Below are 11,479 nucleotides of genomic sequence, written 5' to 3' on the forward strand. Positions count from 1 at the left end.
CCACCCTCCTCCCCTGACAAGTAAAGAACAGTCCCTAAAGTGCGGTGAGGTTTGTGGAAATGTGAACTGCTCGTTTCTCCTCTGACACGTCACATACCTGTGTGCTGCCAGGGCTCGCCTGGTATTTCTGGGCAGTCATGACACCGACGAAGACTTCTTGGACCTGGAGCTGGGCTTGTCAGTCGCCGGTAAGCCGTTATCATGCACCGCCGTATTTGACAGGAATGCGTATTTCTGTCTGTGTCTGTGACCCCGCGTTCAACCCACAACCGGCAGGATTCGCCTTTAGTTTCTGCTGCGGCTTGGCTGCTCCCTGGTTTATCCAACCAGCATTAGCTTCTGTTCCTCATCTCCACCGGTCAACCTGGCGCTGATGTTTACATCCATTATCGTTGTCAGTAATGCCTGCTACGGAGCATGCCGCCAGCTCTCGCGTTGTTTTAGAGATGCAAACTGTTAAAGCCAGTCAGCCGATTGCTAGTCTCGCGATACCCGAATCCATGACTCTACAATCGATTCATCTAAGGATTCATGGCTGATTCATATCGATTGAGGAGGCTGCTACCGACGTAGCCGTATCTCTCTCTTGTCAAACCGGATATCCGGTCGTATCGGTTAATCGTTCCCAACCCTAATGTAAACGGTAAATTTCCTGTCAAAATGGAAGTGTATTTTGAAAAAAGGCAATGCATGTAACAGGCAGAATTTAACACGGAGTCCCAGAATGTAGACAACCAACACACCCAGGGTACCTTGCACATCATGGGCTCTAGTTTCGCAGACCTGGCGAGGCGGAGGTGCAGCGGACCAGCGCTTCGCCAACTGGGTGTGGCCAGGTGGATTTGGAAGTTTGGCACACCGTGCGGGGATATGCACCAATTTTGGTGCACTGCTTTTTGTAGGAAAGTGATACAGTGAATAAGAACAGCCTGATTAATTGTGCACAATGGCCTGTAGGGAATACAATGCAGCCTGTTTCACTGCAGCAGCAGCAGCAGTCTCTCTCAAAACAGGATCAAGTTTTTAAAAAATGTCTTCATTAGTCACTTAGACATTAAAACATGGGAAAATAGGGTCCAGGTTCAAAAACCGTTTCCCTTTAAGCTGTAGTGACTCTGAGGATGACACCGCCTGTTGTCAGTTGGTCAGCACACCTCTTTGGTCCAGAGGGAAATATCTCGACAGCTATCTGATGCATTATCATGAAATTCACCACAGACAGTCGTGTTCCCCGAGGATGACTCTTGATGAGCTGTCAATCCTCCAACTGTTCATCTAGCGCCACAAGCAGGTCAGCATTTGTGCTTATCCAGTGAAATATCTCTGGGTTTAAAATTTAATTCAAAAGTCCAGTTTGCAGTTTCACTTTGAAATTAGGTTGTATATTTTCTGCCAGTTTGAAAATGCACATTAAGTTAAATTTTCTTGGCAGTGACATGTTATGGTCTAACTATGCATTCACAAGCATGCAATTAAAATTCAGTTTTTACATTTTTGAGTTCAGTCATGCACACGCAAGAGATAAAATCTTGATATTATTAACTCTACATTTCAACAGTTTTCTCTGTCATTTTTCACTGTTGTTGTTGTCTCATGCTCACATGCTATTTTTACATGCATGGTTAAAAATCAATCCACATGAAAATAGTCCTGCAACAAAATCGTCTTCTGCTTGCTCGGTATGTTTCACCGACATAAGTTCACTGCTTTTGTGTTTTGATTTTACACACTGATAACATGGCAAACATTTTAATGAGTGTTTCCACAGTCGTGCGGAGCTGATCATCACATGTCAAGAACAAATTCATCAACATTTATGTGATTATTAATGTGAGAGGAAACTGTTGTGTTTAACTCAGTGTAAATGTATGTTGCTCACATTTTGCACTGGTGTCTTTCAAATTAAAGGGAAACGAAAGACTGTGGTGTGTGCATGTGCTCTGTGTGTGTGTGTGTGTGTGTGTGTGTGTGTGTGTGTGTGTGTGTTACATCCTTTTCCAGCAACCGCTTACCCTTTTTTTCATGACTGCAGGCTCAGCACCCCCACTCTCCCTACACACTGATACCCAGCTTTCAGACAAAAATATCTCTTCTCTGTTGGTTTACTCCCCCCACCTCCATTTCCGCCACAGTGTTAAGAGATCTGACATCACAGGGTCCATCATGTGATCCACCCACACAGAGCTTTGCAGTGACGGATGGGATGGGGCCTACCTGTGACGCACATACCTCCTCTGCATAACCCTTTACAAGCCAGAGCACTGGTTGGTAATGAAGGAAACAAGGACTATTATTTCATGATATTTGGTCACATCTGTGTGTTTATGGACAAAAATAACATCACATGGAAAGGGAGGAAACCAACGCAGAGTTGTCACATTAAAGGAACAATCCATCTGCAGTATTCGGGTGCTTATTGTGTTTTATATTTATAAGCCACCTGATGAAAAATCACAACAATATCTCAAAAATTAATTTACTTTATTTAATTTACTACTTTATTTGCACAATAGTATGTTACCCTATGTATATATTTTAGTAGTTGTAGTTTAGTATATTGATGGTGTATTCTTGTATATTCTTATTATTGTGTATTCTATAGATATTTTTTCTCCCTTGTATTTACCATCTATCTATCTATCTATCTATCTATCTATCTATCTATCTATCTTGCTGTGGCTTGAAGTGCATTTGTACACAACAGTAGTTTTATACAAGTGTATAAAAGTATGGGATATTATAGGAGTTAGAAAAAATAATATGACTATTAAGGGGGATAAATGCCTATTGGATGTGGCAGCAGGAATAATATGGAAAATCCTGACGAGATGTATCACCATACAGAGCTTCCACTAAAATGAAGATTTTACCGAAGGTTTCCACCTCATTTATTTCACTTTTAAAGAAACCCACTTAAAACAGGCACTGCTAATATTCTTTAATGTCTTCTAGTTGATTCATACAATAAATGTTAAGGGAAATACATTTCTAAAAATGCCAATTTGATATCAATTTAAAAATTGGGAGGGAAAAAATAGAAAATCTGTGATGGAAAATTGAAACTCTTGAGTGGAAACTGAAATAACCATGTGACTTCTTCATAACAAGGGTGTGTTGGGTGTGTGAGACCAAATCCACCTCAAAAACATCTTGAAACTGTTAACTGACCGGAGCAAGTGTTGAAATCGGATCAGTTTCACATTCAACTTCTCCAAATTCTCAAGTGCAGGAAAACAAGTGCCTTGTCTGGGAGCATAAAACAGAAGCAGCCTTTCCTGAGAGAAGACAGCTGTTTGTGTCCAGAATTATGCAAGCTGATATTTCCACTGTATCCTGTGGTTTAGCAAATATCATTCATATGTCAAATATAAAGGAATGAAAATGATAAAATGAGGAGAACATGGTGCAGAACATTCTAGCCCTTATATTATTTGTTTAAAAATGTTTGTGGTGTATCCCTCCTCTCCATGGCAACAAAACTGGTACCAAAGATCATCTATTGAGAGAATGAGTGACTCAGTATAAAAAAATCTCAACATGAAGTCCATTTATAGTTTTTCACAGCGCTTTCAACCACATTGAGGCCATAACAAACTTCATATTAGTTGTTTTTTAAGGTAAATACTTTATTTAACTATAACTCAGGAAGTGGGGGAAAAGAAAGATGTCATATTTTGTTGTCCTTATGCTAAATATGGTTGGTGTGTTTTGGGAAAACCCACAAAAACCATCTCTCAGACACAGTTAACATGAACATCAAGCATCCTTTTCATGGAAAAATTTACAACGTCAGTGACAGAAAAACCCAGTGCATTTTGCCTTTGACTTTGTCGGCATGTACAGAATAATTGTTAATCGTTCCCATTGCTCTGTTGGACCCAGAGGGTACCTTAATGACTCTTATGAGTTTATAAAGTCAACTAATTGACCCTTCGCTAAGTCCTGTCCCTGGATGCAGACTGGCTAATCATATTGTAGCATCGGACCGGCTCAGACCAGGGTCTGACAACAACACAGCTGTGCTCCATTGACTCTAATGCAATCGTTTCAAATTTCCTTCATTTTCAGGCTGGTTTTGTGGATTTGGAGCTAAATGTTGTGTCTGGGGCACGTCGTGTATTAATGACACTCGTTACCTGGAGAGGTTGGAAAAAGATAAGTGTTTCTTCTCTGTTCCAAAACCAAAATCAAGCCCTGAAAAGTGTAGGGTTAGCTAGCTAGCTACTGAAGATATAGCCTACTGAATGTATACACATGCTGCTTTTGCTTTTTAATGATTATAACAGTGAAAAAAAGAGTGACCCTGCTGTACAGGAACCAGTGAAGGGAAGCAGGGAAACTTTGTTCATATTCAACCAACTGTGTGTCATCGCAGTGTAAGCAGATGAACGTTGTTTGACCTCCCTTGGAGATCCCTGCCTGTCCGGCAGCAGAGGTCCAGGTGCTGGCAACGACACAAGCATGAAGCCAAACACTGTTCACCTGCACACACTGTGATGCCACACAGCTGGTTCAATAACAGCAAAGTTTCCCTTTATATTCATTGTCTTCTGTGGCGATCAAACACAGACTGTAGACCCCTCTGTCTGCTTCTCTCTGGAATCACTGTTTCATTTTTCCAAAAATATGATAACATTTCTTCAGGGAGAGCAGTTAGAGTGGGCTCCATGCTTAATCTGACAGCTTGCAGACCATCACAAAGGGGCGGGGCTTAGAGAAAGGTCAATTACAAGTGTAGCTCAGCCCCACTTCAACCTGAGCTGAGGTCAATATAGCTGGAGTGAGAGAAAAGTGTGAAGGGACCTTAGAGTACAAGCCAAACTCAAATAATGCTATAATATATTCTGCATATTTTACTCTTTTTCTCCCTGATTATGCATGTCTGATGTTGCAGATACAAAACCAGCAGGATATAAATAGTTTGTAAAGGTCAATACCCATTAAATCAGTGCTCTTTAGATAAACTTTAATTACATGACCATAATAACAAGGCACCAGTGACAAAGCTTTTTCTTTTTCTTTTACCTCTAGGTGATCAAGAGACTCTGTAATAGAGATCTGTGTTGTGATGGTTTTTTTGTAACTCTTTTTTTTTTATTTCAGAAACAAAGAACATGAGGTCGTCATGGGTGTTACAAGGTCACATCCCAGTGCATTTTTCACTTACATCCAGGCATACAGTGTCACACTTTTTTCAACAGTGTTTGTACACAATCCATTTCTCCCAGTACTTTGTACATTTTTCCATCTCAAGTCTTACATCAAAAAGGAGATCACCCGCATACTGTTTGCACTTGCAGAAAAAGGTTAAATTTATTAGACTACAACGTTTCGGTCATGGACCTTCATCAGGTAGGTCATCTAACTGATGAAGGTCCATGGCTGAAACATTGTAGTCTAATAAATTTAACCTTTTTCTGCAAGTGCAAACAGTATGCGGGTGTTCTCCTTTTTTATTTATTGTTTGCCTCACCTATGCACCTGTCTAAGACTGTTTTAGTGTGCACAGGACTTTTTTGACTTTCCATCTCAAGTCTTAAAATAAAAGTAAGTCTTTCTATACAGTATATTTTGTTTATAATCCCCAGCCATTGGGCCAATGTTGGAGGATCAACTTGCGAGTTATGGCTTTCCTGCTACTTGCCAAAAGTATCTTTAAAACCGTTTGAAACCCTTTGAAAGTGGCTTGATTTCTTTTAATCTCAAAAAACAGTGGAAATACCAAGCAGAGCTTCCAAGGGCAAAATCACAAACAGAAAAAATGAGGGAAGCCACTGTGAAGCAAAGAACACGTCTTTTATTGGCTCAAATCTACAGCAAACAGCGTTAGGCAGGCCACCCTTTGGCAACTCACTTTGTTCAACATGGACATTTGGAAACAGAACTAAACTTTTGCGTTATTGAAAAAAATTGAACCTTCTTCTCGTGGTGGAGACTTTGAACGCAAACTCTTACAAGCAGAAGCACAGTGGATACACTACTTAAATACAGTATCTCCACATGGCCTAAATGAGTCTCTAGATTTCCAATGCTTCTATTAACTAGCCTTTCTTCTTCTTTCTATTTTTCTGTGTATATGTGTATGAATATTGTTTGGTGCCTTACAGCTTAATAATTGCAATTCCTGTAATGCCATGCATTTTTTGTGCAGCAGAAAGCTCCTTTTGACTGAGTTTTTTGGTTTGTCTCAGTTGATTCATCTGTGTTGCAGACCACACACCTGCCTAAGATGAAGTGATCACTAATTGAATCCCCCCTCCTACCTATATAGTTGACAGGACTGCACATGCTTACCATTGCTGCCTGAAGAAGACTTTGACTTGAAATGCGTCGCAGAGTGGCAGAGTGGACTGCATGTTTAAGAGTGTATGTGTTTTTTGGCCGGCCTAATGCTGTTTGCTGCAGATTTGAGCCATTAAAGGACGCGTTCTTTGCTTCACAGTGGCTTCCCTTGTTGATTTGCCTCGATTTCCCTCGACAGTTGGCAATGAGCAATGAAACAAAAAATGACCCCAAAATTAGCAAGAAATTAGTAAAAAGAAAAAACTGAAAACAGGAAAATTGGTAAAAAAAAAAAAAAAGAAGAAGAAGAAAAGAATAGAAAAAAAAGACCAAGAAATAGTGCTTGAAAAATATAATAATTCTCTAACCCACTTTTAATATGTCATAATTATAATATATATAGTTTATATGGCTTTTATTTTTCCTTATTTTTTCATTCATTCATCTTCTAACCGCTTCATCCTCTTGAGGGTCGCGGGGGGGCTGGAGCCTATCCCAGCTGACATTGGGCGAGAGGCAGGGTACACCCTGGACAGGTCGCCAGACTATCACAGGGCTGACACATAGAGACAGACAACCATTCACGCTCACATTCACACCTACGGACAATTTAGAGTTATCAATTAACCTAGTCCCCAATCTGCATGTCTTTGGACTGTGGGAGGAAGCCGGAGTGCCCAGAGAGAACCCACGCTGACACGGGGAGAACATGCAAGCTCCGCACAGAAGGGCTCCCACACCCGGGATCAAACCGGGAACCCTCTTGCTGTGAGGCGACAGTGCTAACCACCACACCACCGTGCCGCCCTTCTCCTTATTTTTTCTAAATAATTTTCTGAATCTATTTTTTTTTTCTTCAATTTGTGGGACATTTCTTACCAAGTTGCTCAGCTTTTTTGTTCCACGTTTTTGAAAGAAATGGCACCAATTTGCTCGAGGTTGAAAGGTTTGAATACTTGTGAAAGGCTTCTAAAGCAGCACAAGAAAAGTGATGTTGCTCCAGCTTTCAAAGGGTTAATAAATACTTATCTTTGTTTGGGGAAATTTAGGGTATTTTTCCTAAGTATAATGTGACATATGAATAGACAAAATCCATCCCAGTTATGTTATGATGTTTTTTGCTTTTAACAGTGGTCTAAGCACATGCATAGAGACTCATGGGAGTTGAAGTTTTTGATAAGCTAACATTTAAAAGCATACAAACTGCAGTCATAGAAAAACTAAAAGCTTTGTGTTACAGTAAACATGAATGGACATACCGTAATTCAATTTGATTATAATATTTTTAGGAGTAATACAGTACAGTTGATATAGGCCTAATAAACATTATTACCATATATTTACATAGCCCACAGAGTACTATTTTAATACCTTATGTCCAGTGTGCACATCCCTCTGTCTCCTGGTCTGTATCTGGGGCAGAGTGAGACATCTGTCCTCTCTCCTCCTCTCTGCTCGGTTCGTCCCATTATTTAAATTACAGTCTGGAAAACGTAATTTCTGCCCAATACGCGCGCGCGCTGCTGTGACATAATGGAACGTGCCAGCCTAGAAAAGCTTGGGGCGGCGCGCGCGGGCGTGCAGTACACTGAGATCCTGTGCGAGAGCAGAAGGCTGTCAGCTGTCTCTGTTCAGTGTTAGACATATTTGTTCAGTACAAGATATTTAACAGTAGCTGCTATGTGTTTCTGTGAGGTTATGGGTAGGGCGACGCTGTGAGGGAGGGCCGAGCACAACTACTTGTCATTTTGTCCACGGAAATAATGATGAAGAAGGATATTAACTTGAGCCTGGCGGACGAGGCAGACCTCAAACCGCATCTCCGCGACGCCGAGAGCATCCTCAGCTCCCCGGACCTCGGGCTGCTCAAACTGGCCTCCCCGGAGCTGGAGAGGCTTATCATCCAGTCCAACGGAATGGTCACCACGACACCGACCAGCTCCCAGTTCCTCTACCCGAAGACGGTGACAGACGAGCAGGAATTCGCGGAGGGCTTCGTGAAGGCGCTGGAGGACTTACACAAGCAGAACCAGCTGAGCGGAGCCGGGCAGACGAACAGCAACCTGGACCTGGGCGCTAACATCGCCCCGGTCACCGTTCAGCCGGACCTACCGGTGTACACGAACTTGAACAGTTACGGCAGCGGGCCACTGGAAACCACTGTCAACTACTCCACAGACACGGTCCCTTTCCCGCCTCCTCCGTCGCATCATTTGGGGACAGCCCCGCCGCAGCCGGAGCTGTCTCGGGTCCAGCCGCTGAAGGAGGAGCCTCAGACGGTCCCGGACGTTCAGAGCTTCGGGGAGAGCCCGCCGCTGTCTCCCATCGACATTGACTCACAGGAGCGCATGAAAGCCGAGAGGAAGAGGCTCAGGAACCGGATTGCAGCCTCCAAGTGTCGGATGCGCAAGCTGGAGCGGATCTCCAGGCTGGAGGACAAGGTCAAATCTCTGAAAAGCCACAACACGGATCTGGCCTCCACGGCTAGCCTGCTCAGAGATCAGGTGGCCCAGCTGAAACAGAAAGTCCTCACCCATGTTAACAGCGGCTGCCAGCTGCTGCCACACGAAGTACAAGTACACTAGTTGGAGGTGCTGACCTGCAGTGGGGCTACTGACCAGCATATAAGCTTCATGGACAAACTTAATGTTGGTTATTCTGTATGTAGCGTAGCCCAGATGTGTGCTGTTGCCAGGAGAATGAAGGGTGCCAGGCTATGTAGGCCAGATTGTACATTAAAAATCGGCTTTTTAAATGGCTTTGAGCATCGGTGATATGTAAAAATACATGGTAGAACACAATTCAAGATAATGTGTGATGAGACTCTTCTGATGTTATCGGCTAGACATTTCATTCGTGAAGCAATTTACATGATCCACCTTGTCGCCTCCGCCCAGTTGAGACCACACTTTTGTATCAATCACTTGATTTAAACATAAATAATCACGAATTGGCTTATTGGATTAATGCCGAATTGAAGATCGTTGGCCTGCAATATGATCTATGTATTAAATCCTGTTCTACCTCGTATACATGTGTCCTGGTGAACAAAGCAGCATTAAACTGCAGTTCTTTTCAATGGACATTGGCCATGATGACAGAAAGAGGCACTTATTGGGACTATATGCTCAACTTCATTACAGAGTGGACATATCCAGATATTTTTTTCTTGTAAAAATGTTTACAGACTGGCTTTAAATATATACAGTCTCAAACCTGGACCAAACATATTTAAAGTATTTCTACAGTGATATAACATTTATGACATATATCCTTAACATATGAGGAATTGGCTGTAAGATAAAAAAAAAATGCATATACACTCGCATTTACCATTTATTTATGTAGGGGACAATTTGCATGTTGTTTACATACTCGAATGTTGCCCACAGTTGGGTGTCAAAGGGTGCAATTAATCAGTGTTTATAATCTTTGCTCTTTACAAACACATGTATTAATCTTTTTTTTAAAGAACTCTACTGTGTCCCTATTTCATTGTGTTCTTGTTTCAGTGTGAGGAGTTGTAATGTTTTTGTTGCACTGACTGTTGCTGTCACCTCCAGCCTACAGTTGTTTGGCTGTATGCTGCTGTGTTCTGAATTAAATGCTGCTTGGCAATAAACACTGTTTCCTCCATTTTGGTGAAGCTCTCATATTTATGTGCATGTTGGCAGTGTGTGTATAGCAGTAAACCAGCTGTTTGTGGTGGTAACCATTAATTTTCAGACTGTGTTCTGTCTCATGAATGTGTCCAACTAACTGGGTTTCCTGAGTATTTTGTTATGTCTTTCATTGCATGTTATTCTCAAGAATAACATAAAAAAATATTGCAGTGATGGTTTTTATTAGGTAACAAAATATTAAAAAAGACAGTAAGGAAATATATTGTGTGTTATATGGCAGTACCAGCACAATATTCTGAGACTATACCTAACTACAACTTAGTCAATACAATATTATAGAAAGTTATTTTTTCCTGGATCACTTAATTTACATTATTCTAATCAGAGATACATCTATAGTTGCTCCTCTGATGGAGACTGAATAAGTGAAGCCAGTGTTGTGTAATAACAGGATATTGGGACTGTGTAGATAGCTGCATCACATCATCATATTGGTGTCTTTCTCCCTCTGCTGGTTAGTTGGGATATTGCAAATGATGTTGCAGCGATACTGGTTGAAATTACATTTTGGTGAATATATCTAGGCAGTTTTTGATATCAAAGGATATGAGCCCAGCCATTAAGTTAGATGAGTGGTAGTGGGCTGTTTTGCTGCTGTTAGGTATGCCACATTTTGTCCAAATCCATCTCTCCCTGCCTCAAAGTGACTGACTTCCTCCAGTGGTAGAGATCAATATGCCCAAAACAGCATATCTGTTCCCACATTTTAACCCAGCGTAAACATGACATGATGAAATGTTGCAATTATTGTTGAACAGCCTGTAGTGCAGACTGGTATTGTATGAGTAGTAGTAATGTTAGCAGTAGTAATTAATTGCAGTCCTTATTAACATTTTTTTTTATCAGATGAATGCATGTAAAAAGAAAAAAATAACAATGAGGCATTAAATTAAAAGAAAAAAAGACTGAAAAGGTGTTTCAAAAGGAATGTGACTGAGAGATATGCTGCTTATGGCAGATTGATCTCCAGCACTGGGTGAAGATCTAATTATTGCACCACAGGTCAGGTCATATGGTATGACAGAAGGAAGCATGCTGTCAGTCACTTTGAGCCAGGGACAGATGGGATTTTGACAAAATGTAGCACAACTGTGGGCGGCATGGTGGTGCAGTGGTGAGCATTGAGGCGTCACAGCAAGAGGGTTCCTGGTTCAAACCAAAAGGTATGACAGAAGGAAGCATGTTCTCGGTCACTTTGAGGCAGGGATAGATGGTTCTCTTCCATGCAGAGATTGTTCTCCCTGTGTCAGCGTGGGTTTCCTCTGGGTACTCCGGCTTCCTCCCACAGTCATGCAGGTTAATTGGTGACTCTAAAATTGTCCATAGGTGTGAATGTGAGCGTGACTGGTTGTCTGTCTCTATGTGTCAGCCCTGTGATAGTCTGGTGACCTGTCCAGGGTGTACCCTGCCTCTCGCCCAACGTCAGCTGGGATAGGCTCCATCCTCCCAGTGACCTCCAACAGAATAAGTGTTTACAGAAAATGAATGAATGTAGCATAACTAACAGCAAAATA

General features: G+C 41.7%; 1 protein-coding gene across 1 annotated transcript; it reads left to right on the top strand.

Moving 5' to 3' along the window:
• Positions 1-7,855: 7,855 nt before the first annotated feature.
• Positions 7,856-9,904, top strand: LOC126397117 (transcription factor JunD-like). Its single transcript, XM_050055633.1, has one exon. The coding sequence runs from the start codon at positions 8,046-8,048 to the stop codon at positions 8,865-8,867; it is 822 nt and encodes a 273-aa protein (XP_049911590.1). The 5' UTR covers positions 7,856-8,045; the 3' UTR covers positions 8,868-9,904.
• The last annotated feature ends 1,575 nt before the right edge of the window (positions 9,905-11,479 follow it).

The sequence above is a fragment of the Epinephelus moara genome, chromosome 10, assembly GCF_006386435.1.
Source record: "Epinephelus moara isolate mb chromosome 10, YSFRI_EMoa_1.0, whole genome shotgun sequence".
Taxonomy (NCBI): Eukaryota; Metazoa; Chordata; class Actinopteri; order Perciformes; family Serranidae; genus Epinephelus; species Epinephelus moara.